The sequence below is a fragment of the Hydra viridissima genome, unplaced genomic scaffold (assembly GCF_058129835.1).
Source record: "Hydra viridissima isolate aposymbiotic clone 2 unplaced genomic scaffold, HvirCarnegie_v1 scaffold_13, whole genome shotgun sequence".
In the NCBI taxonomy this organism is placed as follows: domain Eukaryota; kingdom Metazoa; phylum Cnidaria; class Hydrozoa; order Anthoathecata; family Hydridae; genus Hydra; species Hydra viridissima.
Genome location: NW_028324312.1, coordinates 9,832,147 through 9,855,406, shown reverse-complemented (window position 1 = coordinate 9,855,406; position 23,260 = coordinate 9,832,147). Strand labels below are relative to the sequence as shown.

The 23,260-nt window shown below is 27.3% G+C and overlaps 1 protein-coding gene and 3 pseudogenes across 2 annotated transcripts; 2 read left to right on the top strand and 2 right to left on the bottom strand.

Moving 5' to 3' along the window:
- Window positions 1-598: 598 nt before the first annotated feature.
- On the bottom strand, window positions 599-2,104 carry LOC149880402 (uncharacterized; annotated as a pseudogene).
- A 4,549-nt stretch (window positions 2,105-6,653) lies between these two features.
- LOC149880400 (uncharacterized) lies at window positions 6,654-14,568 on the bottom strand (annotated as a pseudogene). Its single transcript, XR_016446128.1, has 11 exons — window positions 14,533-14,568; window positions 13,732-13,840; window positions 13,508-13,636; window positions 13,249-13,412; window positions 12,895-13,005; window positions 12,667-12,819; window positions 12,340-12,560; window positions 11,512-11,944; window positions 11,183-11,430; window positions 10,465-10,640; window positions 6,654-8,628 (listed from the first exon to the last, which is right to left on the bottom strand). The product of XR_016446128.1 is annotated as an uncharacterized LOC149880400 (transcript).
- Window positions 9,496-10,084, top strand: LOC149880401 (uncharacterized; annotated as a pseudogene).
- A 1,372-nt stretch (window positions 14,569-15,940) lies between the features above and the next one.
- Window positions 15,941-22,940, top strand: LOC149880399 (uncharacterized). Its single transcript, XM_090069939.1, has 6 exons — window positions 15,941-16,342; window positions 18,987-19,014; window positions 21,596-21,621; window positions 21,780-21,843; window positions 21,940-22,046; window positions 22,391-22,940. The coding sequence occupies exons 1-6, from the start codon at window positions 16,130-16,132 to the stop codon at window positions 22,622-22,624; spliced, it is 672 nt and encodes a 223-aa protein (XP_089926065.1). The 5' UTR covers window positions 15,941-16,129; the 3' UTR covers window positions 22,625-22,940.
- The last annotated feature ends 320 nt before the right edge of the window (window positions 22,941-23,260 follow it).

Below are 23,260 nucleotides of genomic sequence, written 5' to 3'. Positions count from 1 at the left end.
TTTATTTTCCAAAATATGTTTACATTCAACTTTGTATTGTTTTTAAACTTGTGTCCATTTAAATATACCTCTCCTAGATTGTTGGTTGTTTGCCTTCTCAAATAAACACCAGGGATCGAGGTTTACCTATCAAATATACTTTTAACATAAGCGATGGAATCTTTTTCTTTAATTACTCCTAGCCATAAGAGCTTAAGTTGTCGCACCTAAAACTCAAAAAAAAAAAAAAAAAAAAAAAAGAAGAAAGTTTTCATTATAACTATAATCAGAATTATTTACCAGATAATTATAATAAATTGACAGATGAAACAAACAAAAACACAATTATGGTTAAATTTAAAAAAGTACTTGTAACCTGAAATGTAACCAGGCAATCTAAAGTGAAATATAAGAAAAATAATATTAGAAAACTATTTTTAAGTTTTTTATATTTATAATTTATATTTATTAATTACAACTTTTACTTAATAGTTAGAGTGATGATACAACTAGAATTTAAAATACAGTAACAACTTTTTTTAAAATAATTAAATTATCATAATAAATCTAATTTAAAAAACTCTACAATAAACTCTAATATAAATTGAGTAAACTCTAGTCTAGTTCCATCTTTACTACTTATAACTCTAGTTCTAACTCTAACTTATAACTACTACTTGTAACTCTACTTGTTGTATCTCTACTAATAACTCTTATCTAAAACCGAATCAATCAAAGACACTTAAAATTAGTTTTTGTTTAAAATAAGTTCTTGTTAAGAAAATATTTTTATATATTTAACAAAAAGATTTCAAGCCATTATGCTCACAAAACAAAAATTAATAAATCAAATATCTAACGTTTACTAAGGTTTTTAAAAAAATTACTATTGCAGTGACAGAAATTATCACATTGAAATGATAATGAACATACTTTTTTACAATATGATAAAGAAATGTAAGGAAATATCTCCGTTTTTTTTCTCTCAATACACTGCAGGAAATGAGACCTCATACTAATTTTATCCCAGATAATTAAACTAGATAATCAAAACATTTCATAAAGCAGTAGCATTTGCAATAGCATGAAGCCCACAATCATTTCCATTGTCTTGCTTTTGACATTTTATGACCTCCACATTCAAAGAAGAAATATATTCATTTATTAACAACGATTGTGCAACTCTGTGTACCAGTAATGGAACAGTGCTTTTATTAAATCTAGTAAACAGTGAATCATAATACTGAACAAACTTAGAAACATTTTCAGATGTTAAATTACTTATTAGAACCCAATGCGAATTTCTAACATTAAGTATCTGAACAAACTTTCCAGAAATAGTTTAACCACCAAAGTTTTTTGAATTAAAAATCCAAGAACTTTGAAATCCACCTACTTCAGGAAACTGATGTGAAAGAAAGCTTTGTGCAATATCAATTAAAGTATTATCAAGCCAACAAGATAGATGTTTTAAAACATCTATGCACAGCTTGACTGACTGCGCTGATAATGTTGAATAAAAATTATTATCTACAGAAATTGCAGGACAAACCAATCTTTTGGATTTAGATACACTTGTGCCAGTTAGAGGAGTTGGATGCTTTCTCTTGCTGGATTTCTTTAAAATTATTTTTAAATCATCTTTTTCAATTAATTGTTTAGTCATTTTAAGACAATAATCATGTTCTTTTAAAATCAATTGGGTGGACAATGCTTTTTTTCTGATAAATAAGGCTTTGTACATAATACAATTTACCATCTAAAGTATGTAAAAATTTAGATTTAATTCAATTATAATAATTATTTATTCAACAAAGTATAAATGTAATGTTTACATACCACATAGTTTGAATTTTTTGCATACTTTAAAAAAGATTTAAGCTCTGATTTGTAATATTTCATCCTTACATCAGAGAGATATTGTTTAACATCTTCAACAGAATAGTTATGAACAGGCATTTTTCAAATTAAATTCTTGACTTATAAATATGAAATTTAAGTAACTTTGAAGATTTACCTAACGGAACAAGGCTACTTATTTAACGATAGATTTCACCTACCTAATGGAAACTTAACATCATATCTGCGCAGAGCTGTCTACTTTTTTAACGGGCTACTTATTTAACGTGACACCGTGTTCGTGTGCTTGCGAGTGTAAGAATAATATTGGTCTTAGAAAAGAAAAGCGTTTTTATTATTGTTGTTGAGTCTCCTTCTATTAACTCTGCCATCACTATATGTACATTAACATTGTATTGATAATAACAATACAATACTAATGATGTTTGCCCTTGTGTAAGCTTTTTGATGTTATTGGGTTCGAGTTTTAATTTGTAATTTTGATTCGCCAGCGTATTTTTTTGGTTGGCAGACGATCCCATGGCTCAGAATCAGGTCAAGTTTTTCGTTTGCTGTAATTTGAGTATCAACACACAATTTAACGCAATTGAATAAAAAAGGCCGTCCGTTTATGCTTATTACACTTACAATAACCAAAGTTGTAAACAAGAACAAGTAATAATTTGTTTATTTACCTTAATCAATCTTACAATTATAAATAAAAGTTGTATAGATTTAAATAAATATATTTATAAATATTTAACTTATTTTTCATAGTTAACAAAGTGTTTTAGGATAGTTTACAAAGTGTCTTATTTTGGTAGCATTCCGCTAGCTTTGACTTTTTTTAAAAGTAATTTGACTAATTTTTTGAACGAAGCCGTTCAAGCACCCATGTAAGTTCATAATTAAGTTTTTATTGAATTTTTTAAATAAATTTGATTAAAATAAAAAGATTATTTTGCTGACTAATATTACCAAAATGTTATGTTTTGCAAAATTTTATACAAATATTTAGATTATTTTTATAATTATATAACTATATTATTTGTGTAAACATTTCAAAGTAGTGTAAAATAGACTTTTCTTTGTTTATATAAATTAGGAAAACAAGGTAGATACCTATCACCAGTAAATATATACTTAATGTTGGACGAAGTAGTACTAACTGACTTTTATAAAATCTTATTTTTGTTAAAGTTAATTTAAGTAAATATTTTATACCATCAGTAGTAATATTTGGTTTTTTCAAGCAACTTTGAGACGCATTTTAAACAATATTCTCTCAGTTACAGGTTTTTGGTATATTTTGATTTGTTATGTTACTTTAATATTATAGTGTAAACTGTTTTGTTAGTCAATATACAATAGACAGAAGCATAAATATAACCTAAAATCTAAGATTTCGAATAGGTCTTAATAATAGCCACTCGTTTGAGCCATGGCTCCTATTTGTAACAGATGTGGGTATTATTAGGACAATAGTTTAATTTATTGTGTATACAGACTATATTATAAACTATGTTATAGTTTATATATAAACTATGTGTATATATACACAAAGTATATATGTATAGACTATATGTATGTATATAGACTATATTATAAACTATATTATAGTTTATACACAATAAATTAAACTATTGTCCCAATATTACCTATAATTTTATTTACTTTACTGCGTATAATTACTAAGTATAATTAGATTTTACTTTACAGTGTTTATTATAAGAGTTTATTATGTTTGTAATGTTTGTAATTACGTAATTTCATTAGTTTCATTAATTTCAATTTTATTGTATATATATTTATAGTAATATTTAGAATAATAACAGTTTATAACCACAATTTATAAACAAACAATAGCATAAATGGTTTTAAATTTTTTTACAACTTCAAACATAATTATGTTCTTTTTTTAGTTTTCTTTGTCATCATTTGATTAGTTTGCTTTCTGTTGAAACATGGTTTTAATTTTGTAAATTTAATATGATGTTAAGTTTACTCTATTAATCATTAGTCAACAGTTAGAGAGAAGCCGGAACTTAATTTGGAAATGCTGGGAATTTATCTTTTAATCAAGTTAAAAATAATTTTGTTTACTGGTAGCATAGTAAAACCAGTTACTATTATCTATTGCGTGTTTTTTTACTTTTTTTAACATTCTGCTTTGGAAACGCTTTCTTCCTCTCCCTCTCTCTCTTAGATGAGAGGGAGAATTAATAAACCTTATGTAATTACTGAGCTCTTACGTATTTCTTATTACCACAATTGATAATGACCAATTATAAGAAATATCTTACAGTTTGCTTGGTATTTTATGATATTGAATTATTACCATTATTTAATGTATTAATTATTGCATTAATTAATAATAATTTGTCTGTATTTTTTGTTAAATGTTAATTGTATAAAAACGGACAAAAATATATGTACTTCATGTTTTTAAGTGACAAGTTCAATATTATACTTAAAAACCAAAGCACATCTTTAGAACAACTCATCAAGACTCGTCAAGAAAGCAGAGGTGTTTTATCCCAGAAAGCAAGAAGCGCGCTGTAATGCAAAAACTGGCCACGCAAGGCCATTTTGAGGTTTACATTTCTAAATTTTAGAAACGTAAACATTAAAAAAAATTTCACTTCTGAATTGATTTCTTTACTTACCCCATATGTACTCTTGTTATTTTTTTAAAGTTGAAATTAACTTATTTTTGTTAACCTAAAAGTCAAAGATAAGAAGGCCATTAGAACTCTTCACCACCCTGAGGTGGTGAAGGGTTGAGGATTAAAAAGTTTAATAATTTATTGTTTTTAACAAAGTATATTCAATTTATGTTTAACAAAGTGAAGCATTAAAATTACAATACTTGCATGTGATTTGAATTTCTTTATTTTAAAGAAAAAAGTGTAATTTATTAGTATTTTATTATATTTTAGTATTTTAGTATTTTATTTATTAGCTTAAAGACTTCTTTAGACAATGTTATGTATATCATTTTTAGCTTAAAATAAAACAGAAATTAATCATCAACCTACATCAGCGTACATCTCAAAAGAAGATAATAAAATACTACTTGTTTTATCTTCATCTTCAATTAGCTTCGTAAAGTCTAAATGTGATGTGAGAAAGAATTTTGGTGAAATGGACAGTAGATGTGCTGGAATTAAAATACTTAGTGATCAATGCTACAATATTCATATATAGCACATGAATTAAGTAATTGAAAATTTTGAAAACGTTGAAGGTTAAATTAAAAATAAATTGTACCACTATAATTCGTTGAAGTTAATTAACATAAGGAAAAAATATGATTTTTCGATATCTCAAAGGTAAAATGAAAGTTTAATTTGAATTCAAATTTTTGGCAAATACTACAAGTGCCGAAATACTATAAAGTGTATAGCTTACAAGTATGCTAGAAGTTATAGAAAGCATATTTAAACTGTTTGGATTACACGAGTTAGATCAGCTTCTACTCGGTTATGCGGTAGATTGATGATTATGAAAAGGGCTTTAATATATGCAATTGTGCGATTTGTCTGTGACTTTATTTAAAGATTGTTAGAAGAAGGATAGCGAACTATTCAATTTGGTTAAGTTATTTTTTATATACAACAATAATTTTTTTCTTATTTTTTTTGTTGCAATTTGACAGTTTTAACTTAAGGTGGTAGAGCACAATTAAAATACAAATATTTGATCAAAATATGAAAAAAAAAATTTTTCATTCATCTTATTTAAAATTTTATCCTCTTTCTTTTGATGTTAGTATGAAACTGAAACTATTTTTGGAAATGTGTTAAAAATCTACATTTGCAAAATTATTTACCTTAGCAACGCCATAGCAACCACAAACATACCCTCGTTTATTATATACGTTGAGCAAAATTGCAAGCTAATTTGTCTTTTTGTTGTGTCTATCATGCTTTTTATTGTTTATTTATCAACTTTGCTTTTAAAGAAATTTGAATTTTGAGAATTTTGTTTTTCTTTATTTTGTACTTATTTTTGTTTTTTCTGCAAGTTGAGTTTTTCATATTTTATCAAGATTTCAAAACATGATTTTTTCTGATTGAATAAAGCTTTTGTTCTGAAATTTTCAGGACATATTCCTAACAACATTAGAATTCATTTGACAGATAGATTTTATTTAATTGTTTTTAAAACTCTATATTTTTAGTTTTAACTTCTTTAAACTGCTTGTAAATCGTACTAAATTTAACTTATCTTAAAAAATAGGTCATATCTTTACATATAAAAGGACTAATTAAAATTCTATCTGTTAAATGGAATAAAATAAGTTCATTAACAGATCTGCAAAGTTTAATTAATGGTTCTTAAGTCTAACTCAAGTTAACGTGTTTTGAAAACATAAGAATTAGATCTTTATTTACACTGTTTTTGCGCCATTATGGGTTTTTGGTAAAGTTTTTCAAATTTTTTTTTTTGCAAAAACATTTCATTTCTCTTAGTGAAGCATTTCTGCATATTTTTAAAACTATTTTTTAAATCTTTCATGAAAAGTGTCTTTTTTGTGCTCTACCACCTTAATGCATTGGTTTATTTTCAAAAATTTGAAATTTTTAATAGTATAAATAAATTTTAATAATTTGTCCGGTGGAGGTTGAGATTGTTGTCGACTTAATTATTATCGAGTCTTTAAAAATATTTTGCTGACCAAGACAATTCCGTGAAACGATCTGGTCTCTAAATCATCACATAAGTTGAATTTAAATATTATTTTCAGTTTTAATGCCAAATAGTTTGTGCAGAATATTTTACATGAAAAAATATAGACCTAGACTATTTTTATTTTATCTAAAATCACGATCGCTTGTCCAGATTAGATTATGGTTTTTTTTAAAGAAATGAACTTCATAGTTTAATAATAGTCTGATCTATATATTTTCAAACTGAAAATACTTAGAACCGATTATATTTTTAAACGGGTTTTTCTCCTTCGCCAATAGAACCCGTTTTTATCGGTGAAGGAGAGTGTCTAATCAGTAGACTTGCTATAGTCAAGATATCGCTAAGGTCTGCAATGCAAGTACTTGCAAAGTACTCAGTTAATTAGGGTTCTATTTCCTAATTTTATGCGAGTTTGTATGTTGTTTTAAACAAAGCTCAAAAGAGTTAACTTAATTTAGAAATAAGCTGTCCAAATTAGGCACTAGCGTCAATGATTTAACACTGCAGAAAAGACTTTGCATACTTTGCAAATGTAGCTTAATCCTAGAAACAGTCCAAACCATAATAAAATGTCAGAAGATTTTTAGCATGAATTTTTTTAACTGGCATCGACGACCTGCAAGATGTAAAAGTGGAAAAGATTGCATTACATTTTTTTTTCAAGCACAAAAGAACATGACTTCTAAATTGTTTTTGATTGAACCAAATATTTTCAACAGGGTTTTTGTTTGATAAAATAAATTCAATGAAAGCCAGTGAAAACAAACCGCAACCTACACACCTTTCTTTCTGCTGCACTGGTAAAACATTTACTTTGATCATGGGTTTATTGTAATTTAATAGATGACATATTTGCTTCTGTGTAGCTAAGGATAGATGACCCTGAAAGTTACTGTCTAGTACATTTATTTCTCCATATTCACAACCATATGTGCTAAGAGCAAGCCAATGGTTGTTCCCATTATGAATAACTTGAACAAATGGTTGTGAACCTAGAACCTTAAAAAATAATTTTTGTCCTAATATTGGATCTTGAAGTCCATTTGATGTTAAATGACTTTTTTTAATCAAGTTTTGGAAACAATGTATTACACTATCAGATAACATTCGGTTATTTAAAAGATCTTCTAAATCATTAGCTAAAAATTGTGGAAAAGTTGAAATTGCATTTTCGGTGTTACTTTCAGAAGCTACATTTCCAATGGTTTTGTTGGTTGTAAATGTAATATCCCCTGTTATTTGATCACCTGTAATGATACACTCTTGTATTGGTGCTTCAGATGCAATCTAATCACTTTTAATGCTAGATGCTAAGTTAAACAATTCATTTTTCTTACCTACTCGATGTGCGGATACTTTTTTTTTAACAATAGGCAGATCGACTGTTTTTGTATGATTTTTGGCTACATAATCATGTGAATGCGTTGTTCTCACTGGTAAGCCTTTTTCCTTATTCCTTGCTTGATATAGATTTCCTAAAACATTTGAAAGCATTCCATAAAGATAATTAATTTCTTCTGATGTTTCATCAAAATCAAATGTTAAATTTTTAACAGTGCTAAGCATTTCACGCACTTCAGAGGATTTAGATGATTTTTTTTCTCTTTTAATTATGCCCAATTGATTTGATGGTAATTTAGTATAAACATTATTAACGTAATCATGACTATTCTTATTATCATGCTTGGATTGACATATATATTTGAACCATTTAAAACCATATCATTATTAATTATATGTAAATTTAAAAACGGAGATTGGCTGTATAACAACGATAAAGAATCCCATGACCATGTTTCTGGAAATTTTCTAAATACTAAAAAAAAGAGTTTACATAAGTAACATGATCGTAGCCAGTCTTTACAAGTACAACTCGGCATGGTATTTTCATCTCCAAAATAAACAGTGTAGCTTTTCTGTTTATTTGAAAAACTATTTATTGAAAATATTCTATGACCTTCCATTTTTACCCCATTTATATCAAAACTATTAGCCAAAGCTTGTTTCTTTAAACACTGTTTAACAAAATGATGTGGTCGGTTAAACAAGTATTCAGGTACATCTACACTGTAGCGTTTATATCCATGACTCATTTTGTAATTGGAATCTGAATAACTTAAAAGTAAATAAAAATCTTTAAGCTAACACAGTAACAATATAAGTAAATTACAGTAATAATAAAATACATGTTTTGACTATATACTAGGCATAGTCAGTTTCAAATTAAAAATTTTCCTGCATTATTACTATTAAAATATAAAATCAATTATAAAAATTTTATAATACTATTCTTACAAAAACAAACAAAAAAACCATTAGAGTTTAACAAACTTACAGTTTAAACAATATGAAAAGCAATTAATGTTGAGAAAAGAAAGGCTAATAGTTTAATGACGGCTTTTTAAAATTAATCATTGATTTTTTATTAACTCATTAACTTTATTTTAGGTACCCAAAAAATTTCCTATAGTCTTAACACAGAGCACAACAGAAGAGCATTTAAAAGGAAGTTCACATTTCCTTTTTAATCAATGGCACAAGATTTGTCCAGAGGTAGCTTTGAACCACAAATTTTTCGCTTGTGAGTCAGCAGCACACTGACATAATTAACTTGTTTTTTCATGTTTAGCTTTTTCCACTTAATGTACATACTTTCCTTAATTTTAAGGTCCCTTTTGATAACAGCAAGACAAAATAACCAAGCTAAAAAAATTTTCCTTTTAAATTTTGTTCTTGTCCACGTTAATGATCTTTGACAACCTTACATTTAAAGTAGCTCTTTTTGATGATGGCAGAGCTTTTTGATGATGGCAGAGCTTTATACTACTGTCTTCTCTTTTTGATTGCTTAGAACAGGCAGCCGATCTTGAATCTGATTTCACTTCTGCAACAGATTGGGGCTTGTAGTTGCTTGTAAACTTTAACCCCAACGAAACTCAGCTATTTACTGCAAACAACTATCGCAATACTGTTGTGACTCTTATGTTAATGATTCGCAACCCTCTCACTGAGTCTTCTTCTTTACGCCTCCTTGGATTATCGTTTGCTACTGATCTTTCATGGAAACCATATATACAATCCATTGCTAAATTAGCATTTGCTAAGCTTGCTTCTTTTTATCGTGCTTAGTATTTTCTTATTCCTGATTTCATTCTCTACCTCTACAAACCACTTATTTCTAATGATGCTTTTCTCTTCTAAACAAGGTCCAAAAACGCATTGTAAACATAGTTAAATCTGTTCAATCTGTTAAGCTTGAGCCTCTTTCCCATTGTCGTAAAGTTGCATCTCTTTATGCTCAAAAGAACTATCATCTCTATTTCTGTCAACTAACTCAATCTCGCTTGACTCGTCACTTAGTAAAGTCTCTTTCGTTTAATGTATCTGTCACTGCATGCTATTAAAACGTTTTTCATCTAGTTTTTTCCCCCACACTTTGTTTCCCCCAACTCTTTGGAATTCTCTGCCATTTTCATGTTTTCCTGACTCATACAACCTTCAACTTTTCAAGTCTTCTGTCAACTGCTTTCCTTGCTCTATAACTCTATTCTTTTTTTCTTGTAACTCCTAACTTAATAGTGGTTGCTTGCAACCTTGTTGGAAGTGAATCAAAATAAAAAGTTACTATTCCTATGTTTTAAATATCCCACAAATAAGAAAACACTCTTTTTACAATTTCAAAAAAAGAGGAAAAAACTGACAAACCCTTATGCTATGGTCTAAACATGTATTTTAATAATTAAATGGTTTTAACAAACTTTTAAAAGTTTTTATCTTTCTTATTAAAATTTTTTTGTTATTATAATTTTTTGATTAGAATTTTTTTTATTACAATTTTTATATATTTTATGCTATTGAGCAATAGAATCATTTACAGAGAAATTTATTTAAAAATTTAAAAACATTTACTAAAGATAATAATAAATATATAATATGAAAGTATATACTAACTGTTCAAATTTATCAGCAAAAAACTCTTCAATTAATAAGGTTAACATTCCAGTAATAGATGAGTTTTTGTGGCGCTGAAGATAGGTGTACTTAAAAGTTTCATTTTGTCTTTCAAGACCATTGTTGGTATTTAGATTGACTAATAGACGATCCTGGCGATAGGCCCATATCCATCTCTTAATTAAATGCAAAAAAAAGTTTGACATTTTTAAAAAAATTAACAAGGTTTAATATTAAACTCAGCCTAAAGCTATGCTATGTTCTAAACTATATGTTATAGTCTGTGACTATAATGACGAAAGTCATTGTGACAGGAATTTATGATCAAGCATGTAAGCATCTTATATATATTTAAAAAAAAAACAGTTAGTCATTTAACTTCACAAAATTTGAAACTAAGTTATTGTTATTAATATTGTTTACTATTGAATGTCAAAAAAATGTATTAAACATTTTGCAGTTTATAAATGTTAGGCAGCAAAATCCTTTGAGCAAGTTTTAAATATTCAGAAGCATGATAAAGTAGGCAAGCATGATAACACAATTAATGACACAACAGATGATTACAATAATTATGACGTAGTTTTTATTAACCATGTTATGAACCAAGCTTTAAATATGAAATAGAAATTGAGCACACATGCAATATATTATTTTACATAAAATCATCTGGCATAAAATCTGGTAATTATGGTGACTAAATTAAAAATAAACTTACTTCTTTGTTGCATAACCAATAATTAGTTATATACTTCTTAAATTTATGAAATTTACCATCCAACCAAAAATTTGAAGTATTTAGCTTCTCAATTGCTGCCTGTATTTCATTTTTATTTTGCGCTCTTGCAATGCGTCGCAGTATTGAAATTATGCTTCCTTTAAAATCTGAAAAATTGTTTGTTTTTTTGGAAAGCCATCGATCCCATGCCTGCTCTCTGTGGAAATCACATATGATGACATGACAACCTTAAAAAAAAGATAAATTGTGTAACTCCAAATTAATTCAAAAGGACAGTAATCAAAGTTACAGACACTAAGCATATTTACCTGGAAAAACAGTTTCTAATTACTCAATCTCTTCATTGCAATAGTCTGTCATACAAAAAGAAGGGTGAAAGGATGAATTCCAATCTTTTATGATAGTTAATGCTTCAGTGACAGCATTTTTCGTTTCATTTTCTGTGACAAAAGTGGCTCCAACTTGGTAATCTATGTTAGTCTTTACAGTTAAAAAAATAAGGGTAGGGAATATCTTGTAGTTCTGTAAGTAGCATTAAGAAGTATTATTTCATTTCCATACCACAAAAGAAGGTCTTGTTGCCACTGTGACTGAGATACAAACAGAAATGTAGAATTTTTTTCAAAATTTTGATTTACTGTGACTTCACATTTTTTTCGAAGTAAGACTTTAATGAATGGATCACTTTTTTTCCATTCATCACACTTTTTCAAGAGACATTCTTGATCAATCATGAAATACCTATAAAATTACCATACGCAAAACTAGCACTATATTATAAACATTGAGAAAAAAAAATAAGAAATTGAGTTAAAACTTGGAGGTATTAGTATTTATCAGTTACCAAAATATACTGTATCAAGAAGACACTGGTAAAATTTGTGATGAATTATAACAGTGAAGCATAGATTATGACAGTTATATCAGTATGCAAGTGGAATACAAGCATGTAATGAAAGAAAATATACATGAGAAAAGAGAAAAGAAGATTATTGGTTTGGAAGTTTATAAGTTTGTTGCTCAAATACAAAAACAAGTAAAGAGTAAAGCTATAATGAGTTATACTCATTATACCTTTATAACGAGGTATAATGAGTCATTATGGTTGCGTAGAGACATCTGAAAAAAAATTTTACCTTAACTTTTGTCTCATTTTAACAATATGCGATCTTATAGTACTAGCATATGGATAAAATCTCCTATTATTTGGAGGAGGAAGGTTTTCACTATCAAAAATATCTTTGACAGCAAGTCGAAGAAGGCGTTTCATTTCTCTTATGTTATATATTCCTTCCTTCACATACTCTTCTATTTTTTGAGAAATTCGCGGATCAATTGTTTGAGAAATCAACTCAGCCTAAAAATGTTTAGCAAAAAATAAAAAGGATATACAACATATACAACTATTATTTTGATTTTTTTTTTTTTCTGTTAATATTTTTCAGTTTAGATTCAATACATACCTGCCCAACTGGATGTTTATCATGAGAGGACTAATCGTCAATGACAACTACAATGGTTCGACTATATTGTAATTCATTTAAGGTTGAAGTTTTTAATTTTTGTTTTAAAAGTTTTGAGGCATTATTTTTTCGCAATACAGTTTTTTGTGATATCTAAATGTAACAATAAAAGACTTGAAACTTTTTGCTTTACTTTCTAGGGTTAAAATAGTTAATTTATTTATATACCTTAAATTCAGGAAAGTGAATTATTTCTTTCATAGTTATTTTAGCACGGAACTTAAACTTTTTACTATCTTGTAGAATGATATATTTTTTTTGAAAGCAATGATCACCCTTCTAAAATTAGTTAAGTTAACAAGTTAACAAATGAAATTATCTAAAAACATTTTAAAAACCTATAAAATTATCTTTTACATATTTTATGAATAAATAATTTATATAAATAAAAAAATATTATGTTCTTGTAATATTATAAGATTATATTTATATAATCTTATAATATTACAAGAACATAATATTTTTTTATTTATATAAATAAATAAATTTATAGAAAACAGTTAAAAAAAAAGATCAACTTACATCACAAATTTTTATATTTTTTTTCTAATTATTCTTTTTTGAAATATTTCTGTCAAACCCATGGTGACACTCTAACACTTTAGAAGAAACAACTATATAAGGAGTTCCTGAATAAGAAACAGAAAGATCTTCCCATAATACATTATGACTCTCTGTAATTGTATCTAAAAAATAAAAACATTCAGTAACTGAGTGCAAATTAAAGAATTTAAAATCCTGAAAATAACTTGAAAGTAAGAACACCTGAGTTCTATCTTACCTGTTTGACCAAAATTCTTATTAGCATAATACACTACAAATTGCGTTGTTGTTGCTAGTTCGTATTTTTCAATACATTTCAATGCCTCTTCGTGTGACTTAAAATGATAAATGAGTTAATTTTTTTCTCCTAAAACAAATGATAAATTCCAAAATTTAATGAAATTATTTTTTGTCTATGCTTAAGTGTTAACATAAAAACAAACCATTGTCAATGTGATTTACTTAGTAGATTGCATTGATAATGATTTGCAAATGTCCCAGAAATTGATTTTTTGCCAGTAGACTGGCATAAAATTAATTTCTTGGACATTTGCATTGTATTTAACAATTTCTAAAATATTAAAATAGTTTCAAAAATAAAAAATCTAAAAGAAATGCAAAGTAAAATTTGTCTAATTTCTTTTTTAGCTTAAAAGCTTTATTGATTAAACTTGATGCAACATAAAAAATTGAGGTATTACGATCAAAACTATAATCTAGATCTTCACTAAATTAATCTGTCTAAAATAAATAACCTTTTAAAAATACACTTCCCTCGGAGCTTTCGTCAGAGCTTTCCTCAGAACTGTTCAAATTTAAATTATTATCACAATTATTTAAAAATAGATCCATGTTAATATTTACTTTAATCCACCTCGTGATATTTACCTTAATCTACCTCGTGTCTAGTTTTATTTAATTTTTTCCCTAACAATTCGACGGCAAACGAAAAACTTGACCTGATTCTGAGCCATGGGATCGTCTGCCAACCTATTTTTTTAAACAGTTACATTCAATTAAGTAAGTTCCAGGATGGCTATTGCGTCGTAATTTAGGTTTGTTTTTACACGTTAGCAGTGATCTTAAACTAAGATTAGGTTTAAAAACTACTCTATATCCAAATTTTCTAAATATTTTTCTCAATTTTGGGGACAGTGATTTTGGTATTCACGGTAATGAAACTGTATGGAAGGTGTCACACTCGGATTGATTTTTATTTTCATTTAAGGACCGTTTTTTACTAATTTGGTTTGCAATACTTACCAGTTGGCGTTTGTCGTAACCATTTTCGTTGAACATTTGAATTAGAAATGTTATCTCGTTTTGTAAATGTAAAGCACTGCATATGGAGTGAGCTCTGTGAACGTAACCTTTAGGTATTGCGCTTAAAATTTTGAGGTTGTGAACTGAGTGAGGTTTAATTTTCGTAAGGTTTAAATATTCGTAATGTTTTCTTTCCTGTAAACTTAAAACTCGTAATTACCTTATTGTTTTATTTACTACCTTTACATGAGAAAGTTAATGCTTTATTTTCGCTTTCAATTTCGATTGTGTATTGTTTTGCAGGATGTTGTTTATTCAAAATAAGTTAGAATTGTTCTGCTTCCTGAACTTTTGAAAATCTAGCATGACTATCATCAACATATCTTAGATAGGATAATTTTAATTATAATTTAATTAATAACTTAATGATTTTGTTGATAATTTTACAACCATTTTCACAATCATTCGCACAAACACTAAACCCTTTTCTTGATTTAAAATCGTATGAACGTTGCTACTTGGGTTTTTCTTTTAAAAATGAAAATAAATAATAATGTTTGTCAATATCGAAATTTTATTTAAAATAGTATTTAAAAAGTTATATATTTAAAAACAAATAATGTATAACTAACTACTTCTTCGCTGGTTATGGTCATTTTGCAAACAAGTGCTTGTTAACGTTGACCTTCGAGGAGATTGTCGGAGCATTGTATTTGAAAATCCTTTTAACAGTTTAGTTTCTGTATCTTGATATTCTTTTTCTGTAAGACACTCGTTACTTCTTGGAAGTTAATTGCTCAAAGAATGACGCAAACTTAAATATAAATACTTATAAAATATGTAAATAAATAATCTGTAGAAAATAAAGTTTCATTAATGAACTTTTGAAAATCTAGCATGACTATCATCAACATATCTTAGATTGGATAATTTTAATTATAATTTAATTAATAACTTAATGATATAAAAATTCATAAACCATTCATAACAGTTTTCCAATCTTATTATTTCTATTGTTTGTACTTTAATTACATAATAAATGTTTTGTTCTATCTGATATTGTTTTTTTTATTTTGTTTTCTTATGCAGGATGCAAAAGCTATGAAACCTAAAAGTTATTTAGATTTACCAGGTGGGTTTGAAAATCTTAAATATCATGCATGTCCTTTCTTAAAAGACATTTGAATACTTAGTTTTCTTTTTTTTAAATCTGGAAGTTTTATTACAAAATAAATTAATTTTTTGTCAACATAATTTAAAAAATCCAATAAAAGCTAAAAGATTAATTAAAAAAATTAAACTTAAGTATAAAGTTTCTAAGAATTTCTTCTTATTACGTCTTATTAATTAAAATTTCTGAGAAAAGATTTATAAAATCCTTTAATTATTCTTTCAGCGCATTTCTGCTGTTTTCTAATTTTTAATTATAAAGTTTTGGTTAATAAAAAAACAAACTAAGTTTCGATCCTATTATAAAAACTAACCCATTATTGGAATAATTTACTTTCGCTTTCAGCAATACTTATTTCTTGTTTGTTTCAACTGGGAATATGTTAAAAGAAAATATTGTTAAGAACACCAAGCGATACAGCACGCGATGGAAACTTTGCTCAAAACTACCACGAAAACCAAAAAAATGACTCTTTGCAACACCAATCTTTACATGCTTTTAGTAATTATGTTATTACAAATCGGTATTTGCGTGTGGGTCGGCCAATTGCAGCTAAAATCCAATAAAGTAATGCTAAGTTTGCGAGATCTGCAAAATCAATACCGCTTGGAAAGAGATGTTTATGCAGGACAATTAAAAGTAAGTATCGGAATTATTCCCGGTTGGTTAGTAACATTTTTTTGTTCAAACAGTAATCGCACTAATCTATAAGCAAACTTTATAATGCAAAGTTAAATTTATATACTGTCTATTTTTTCTAATTAACCATCAATCAAGGTTTATCGCAAATCTTTTCTCTACTGCTGTTCTTCTAGAAAAAGAATTTATTTTATAGGTTTCACGTTACTTGATATTAAAGTAATTAATAATATAGAGATATTTTTATATTACATTATTATATATTTTTATATTAATTATATATTATTATAGTAATTAATGTTATTATAGTAATTAATATTATTATAGTAATTAATATTATTATAGTAATTATATTATTAAAGTAATAATATTATTATAGTAATAATATTGTTATAGTAAGTAATATTATTATTGTAATTAGATATTATTATAGTAATTAATAATATAGTGATAGAAAAAATAAAGTGATGTTAAATGTTGACTTATAAAAAAGGAGTGTAGATACATCTCAAATAAATCTCTATGACTACAACTTTTTATCTGACTTGCCAGAACGAAAAAAGTTATATATTTCAAAAGTATTTGTGTTCTATGTGATTCTTAAAGAAGCTCTAAAAGAATACTAAAGAACCCTAAAAATCTAGAAATTTTATGCCCAAATAGAAAATTCTATAATATTCATAAAACTGGAAGACTGCAACAGTATAGTAGATGGAGTAGTTCACTAAACAAGAAACCATTATGCTCCAGGTTGAAAAAAAACTAGTTGACATTTTGTATTATTTATTATATATCAAGTTAAACGTGTACTAAAGTCTTTTAGTAAATGATCTCAATTTCTTTTTACCATCCGCGTTATTTCTTAAAATATTAAGATTGTTTATCTATATAAAATTAAGCTTATAACATGGTTATATTGCTGTTATTTTCAATAAATGAAAAGAAGTTGATGTGACTGGTTAGGCGAAACCAAGAGTTTTGGTCAAATCACACAGACTTTAAGAAAATTAAATTTCAATTATTTAAAAAAAAAAGGATTTTTAACGCAACTTTCTTTTATTTATTCTCTTCTCTTATTTTCTTCTTTTATTATGAGCTTAATTGAGTTTTTTTTAACTTTTTCGAAACTGAAACCGAAACTGAACTTTTTTTTTTATTACTGGGATTTTGTAGAAGCAATTTCATTTAAATTTACAACTTTATGCATCTGTCGAAAGCACCACTTCCTAACATAAGTGGTGCTTTTGACAGATGCATAAAGTTGCCAAGTTACACTTTAGACCCGACAGTTCTATTCACCACATATCTCTAACGCCATCTATCGAAAAATGGCGGAAGCAAAGTTATATACCAACATATATAATTATTATTATTATTACACAGAATTTAGTCGGTTTTCTGATAAAACTTGCAGTAGTAAAAATGATTTTAAAGCACGTGGTCTAAGAAGTCGTCTTTACACTTTTGTATAGTCAATTCACAGTAGCTATATTTTATTTAAAAAAAACGAGGCGATATCTGTGACAGCATGCTCAAATCAATCAATGCTTAAGAAATGAAAAAAGCAACAAAAAAATGCTATGCAAAAACCTTTTTTTTCTATTTCTAATTTTACAATCAATTAAATATAAGATCAATTCAATTTCGCATAAAAATAACAAAGAAATTTAACACTTATCATTTACTTTGAAAGGATTTCAACAAAAACATGAGTTTTTTTAAACCTTGAAAAAACCTTTTAAATATCAAAAGTTTAAAAACACTAAAAATAATCGTTTTTTTAAAAGAGAATTAAAAACTGAACGCAAAAAAAAAATCTTATTGGTTGAAAAATTACGTATTGCAACATTGGGGCGTAACAGCTTATTGGATACTGTGATAATTATCACGGTATCCTGTTCGCTGCTATCGCAATATTCTATTAGTACAGATGATCAAGATTTATCAACTTTGTCGAATTAGCAGTAAATCAATTTACTAGTTTAAAAAATGCCCTTAAAATGCTGTAAACCGCCCCTACAGTTTGAACTAATCTCAGATGAGACAAAAATCTAGAGTCATAAACTAATAAAGGAACTGTGAGGGAAAGATGGAACGATGCCGTCCCATAATTTTATTGTCTGTGACTACACAGCAGTATGTCGACTGTATTGGCCATTGTAACTAAGTATGGAAAACAACGTCGAATAAACTTGCCATCTGTTTTTAAATGTATTATTTATGATAAAGTGTCAAAACTATTAGAAAAAGAGCTGAACGTTTTAAAACTCTGCTGTAAAATAAAATTTGATTTGAAGCGTGTTAAACTGATGAGCTTTCTTTTTTGAAATTATTTTTTTCAGCTTCGTAACATAAACTTAGAAAACTAAACAACTAAAGCATATATCATAAATTGTATATTTTCGCTTCTCCGAATAGATTAAAAGAATAAAACTCGATCTTAAAATAAGCAAAAGTTCTTATTTTTTACTTATTTTTTTCACTTTTAAAGAAAATGATTGAAATTTTAAACGTGCTAAATTTTTAATCAGCTCTGTGTAACGTTCTGCAAATTATTCCTTTAAAAAGATCACGAACATTGTTTGTGATACTTTCCTAAATAAACAAGTATTCCGTTTTTAATTTCATTAATTTTTTGTTTTAGAATCAAAATGCACAGAAGCAAGTGCAAGGTAAGGCTCAAAGCAAAGAGTTTCTTTCTTCAGAGATTATTATTCACCCTTAATCTGCTAAGTGTTGCTGTTAAAATATTTCAATATTTACACCTAACAGTTTGAAATTAACCTCTAAATGTAAATGATATCGTAATGTTAATTATTTGAATAACGTTTAAATGGTAAAAAATTTTACAAATATTTTTTGTAATTTTACAAATACTTTACAAATTTTATTACAATTTTATATTAATTTTAAATATTTTTTGCAATTTGAATAAATTGTTTCAAATTAAAGCACAAGCATTTCAAAAAAATATATTTACCATGTCACTCTATGCCAAAAATTTTTTTTTACATCTCAAAAATTGTTTTGTTTGGTGACCTTGACAAAATTAATCAAAAGTACATATTTAAAGTCTTATATCTAATGCATACCGATTCCGAAAATCCGGTAAATAAAATATTTGTCTAAAGGAGCCTGTAACCCTCTAACCGAAATGTTTACGGCATTTTAAAAAGAGAATAGTTTCGCAAACAGCTTTTAGCTGAAAATACGGTGTATTTAAGGTTGAGGTTTTTCACATAACATGATAATCAGAAATTTGAAATAAAGCCCAATGTAGCAAATTTCAAAACTTTTATGCATTTTATTACATTCTTCAAAAGTCAAGTGAAAGTTGTCGGCATTTTTTGAATGATAACAGTTTGAATAAAAGCTATTTTGTTTTTACATCAGTGGATTAATGAAACTAATTTTGTTGATAACTTTCATGCTGAAATCGTAAACTGCTGAAAAGTTAATTATCATGTAAATAGTTAATAACTCATGACTTGAGAGACAGAGTTTTGAAGACGGTTTTGCGGTACAAAAATTGCAAAGTTTCCTTATTTGCTTTACCATACTGATTGCGTCACTAAAAAAGAAAACTTTACTTTTTTTACAGCTTTTTTTTTTCAAATCCGCCCACCAAATGGGTATTTTCAAGAATAAAGCAAAAGATAAAAGTATTTGATATTATTAAATCGTTGCAGCCACCATCAGCTGCAATCGAAGTTTAGATTCTAAGCCAACTTTTGAGCCATAATTTATTACTCAGGCATTTATTACTCAGGCTCATATTAGGATTTCCAGGACTACCAATGTACAAGCCTAAATGTACACCCACATGAAAATATCGAGGTGATTCAAATGAAGCAAGCAAGTGTTTGATATATTGTGGCCAAATATTCACGATTTCGGTTTGCTAGTATTAAACAGAATTTGCCATGTGACATGGAATGCTATCTTGAACAAAGAGGGCCTGTTTTGGTTCAGGGAAGGTGGAAAAAATCAGAGGAAAGACATGGATTTTGGTACAGATACTCTTAGCGCCCATTCTCAAACCTACCTTAAAAAAAAAGACAGTATTTTTTTTCCTTAAAAGGCAAATAGTCTGAAAATTATAACCAGTACAGATCAACTGTGAAATATTTTTCAGTTAAGAACAACAAAACTGGTGTTTTTTTCTTCTGCAAATGAGCAAAGAAAAAATCAGACTAAAAACCTTTTTTTTTTTTTTTTATTTCTGCTTCGAAATCTATTTCAAAAAAATTAAGATTTTTTTAAATTTGGTTTTCCAAATGAGCTGTTTTTGTCTGAAGTTTTTTTAAACTTTCGCGAGGTGCAAAAAGCATGGGTTGTTTAAAAACGGACAAGAAAAAAATAGTCTGCAAGTATCAATATATGACTATAAAAAAATAACTTGCAGTAAAACGTTTGCATTGGAAAAAGTAGAAGAAAAAAAAAATGGATTAAAATTGTAAAAACTGTGAAAATCAAAGCTACAAAGAAGTTTCTATCAATACAAAAGAAGTTTAAAATAATCAAGCTGTTTGACTTGATAAAAAAAAAGTAAAACAAAATGGAACTGATTTGTTAGCATCAGTGATTTCTTTTTATGCGCTGTTTAATTGGAGTGATACAAAAAAAAATTTGTATTTTATGAAAAGGTTGTAAGTACAGTTTATGTTCTTAAAGGATCATTCGAGCAACCCTATTTGTTAATGAACACCACTCTGTTGGTTAATGTCCCATTTATTGACTCAAAATAGTAATTTTGAAGCACCTATGACAGCAAATATATATCTGTAAGTGCTTTCAAGCAAGCTGTATTGAAATGCCGTTTCAATCATAAAATGAAAACAATTACATTTACATTGCAGGTAAGAGATAAAATATAATCATATTGATAGGATGGGTAAGTAATGAATATTTACGCTTAATAAGTTTCGAATTTTAATAAAGATATTAGCAATTTAAATAGTTTCTGAGAAAATACGGAGAGATTTAACATTTATATTCATGCTGCATAAGATGTTTAGTTAAATTTAATTTTCTTTATATATAAAAATACAAAAAAAAAAAAAAATTGCATGAAAGTAACTAAGATTTGAGCAAACCATCTTTGTTGGTCAGTCCAGATTTTTGTTTTATATGCTAAAAGAAAATAAAGGTTGGAAGCAATTTTATGAAAAAGAAACTTAAGGACGTAAAAACTTAGAGAAATAACTTTTTAAAAAATTTTATTCTTCTTATACCTTTGTTTTTTAACTTTAGATTTACAAAATATAGATGAAAAATGGGTGAGTTAAATTTTAAAACCTGTTCATTTTCCTTCTCTGTTCATAAAAAACCTTTTAGCCTTTGCTGTTATTTACCTGTTAACTTTAAAGTTCACACAAACATTTCATTTCAGTACCAACTTTAAAAGGCTACTGTTATATAAATCATCGCTTTTTAGATCAAAGAAGTGATTGTGCTTGGTCCGAAAGACGAACTGAACATGAAAATAATCGCCTTTGACGGTAAACGACATCTTAGATAAATGGCATGCGAGTCATTAATATCAAATGAAGTTAAAAAGTTTAGTAATTATCTAAAATAGAGCCGTTCCCTTTTAGAAGCAGTCTCGGTGTGGAAAGTTGTAAAGAAAACTGGCTCAATCTCGTTGAATGACAGTTCTTATATAGAAGTGTATGTTGAAGGATTTTATCAAGTGAACGCTATGGTATTTGATTTTACATTGCTATGTGTTTGAAAAAGAATAAATAACTACGTAGGCTCAACATTAAACATTCACTAAAGCTGTTCTTAACAAATCAGATTTCAAAAGTAAATGCTCACGTACTCAACGTTTTTTACTGGTTACCTGAAATTTAGTTTTTTTCTTTCCTTATTATAGCATTTTAGTAAAGTTTGTCTTTTAGTTCTGGGACATAAGTAAATGTATTCAGAGGATCAATTCTTCCTGTTTATGTCTCTCTTATTTTTTAATGCTCTATTACTACATTTTAATATTTGCATTGAAAGTAAAGATTAAGCTTTTATTAACGGAGATTTCTTTTCACGTAGCTGCGCTTAGCAATTAACTCAACTATTCCTGAATTTATCAGCTATCATCTAAAAAAAAATAACGAAGTTATTGCATCAAGAATATGGAGTTCTAATCGAAGCACAAGTTCTCTTAGCATCGTGACGTATGCAAATAAAGGCGATCGTTTTTCTCTTTACAATCCCTGGAAAGGAATTCGATGGATTGTTTCAAACAAAGTCACTAGTTTCTCTGCATATTACGTCGGATCGTAACAATTTAATTCTTGTTGATCTTCAAAATATATTTAGTTTTGTTTTATAATGCTGAAAATTTTTTTATTCTTCTTTCAATATGGATATAAGGAAATATTACTTTCTGAACTCAACTGCTCAACTTGAGAACTTGTTTCCCTCAAGACTTTCAGTTGTTTAATGTGCATAGATTACCTACATTAAATAGATTGTGTACTATTTATAAAAATTGAATATTTTTAAATATTTATAGTGTTAGCTGTAATCATTTTAGCGCTTTATAAAATTCAACACTAGTTTTTAAATAACTTGAATTCAATAAAGAAAGATATTACAACTTGTTGTTTTTTATGCTGCTTCCAGTTGCTTAAACTTTACTTTTTGTTTAAATTAATCTTTTTTTTTTCATTGTCTTATTGCTGCATTGGGTTATAAAAAAGTTAAAATCCAAGCTTTCGTTTTGATTTTTATTTACATACGTCTGGAAGAGGAAAAGAGTTGTTTGGTGATGTAAAGAATCGGATGAACTGTCGACATCGCACTTTTTTAACCATTTGAGACGTCAACTAAAAACTATTCTTAATAGCCTCCTCTTCTTGATATTCCAAAGTTGATTTCGCAACTCGCATTCCAGGTCATTCCCCTTGTTCGAATTAG

Excerpts from the sequence above, each read along its gene's own strand:
- LOC149880399 (XM_090069939.1), top strand. The coding sequence starts at position 16,130 with ATGGAAACTTTGCTCAAAACTACCACGAAAACCAAAAAAATGACTCTT. Across the intron at positions 19,015-21,595 it reads TGCACAGAAGCAAGTGCAAG|ATTTACAAAATATAGATGAA; the intron begins GTAAGGCTCAAA and ends TTTTAACTTTAG. Across the intron at positions 21,622-21,779 it reads AAAATATAGATGAAAAATGG|ATCAAAGAAGTGATTGTGCT; the intron begins GTGAGTTAAATT and ends ATCGCTTTTTAG.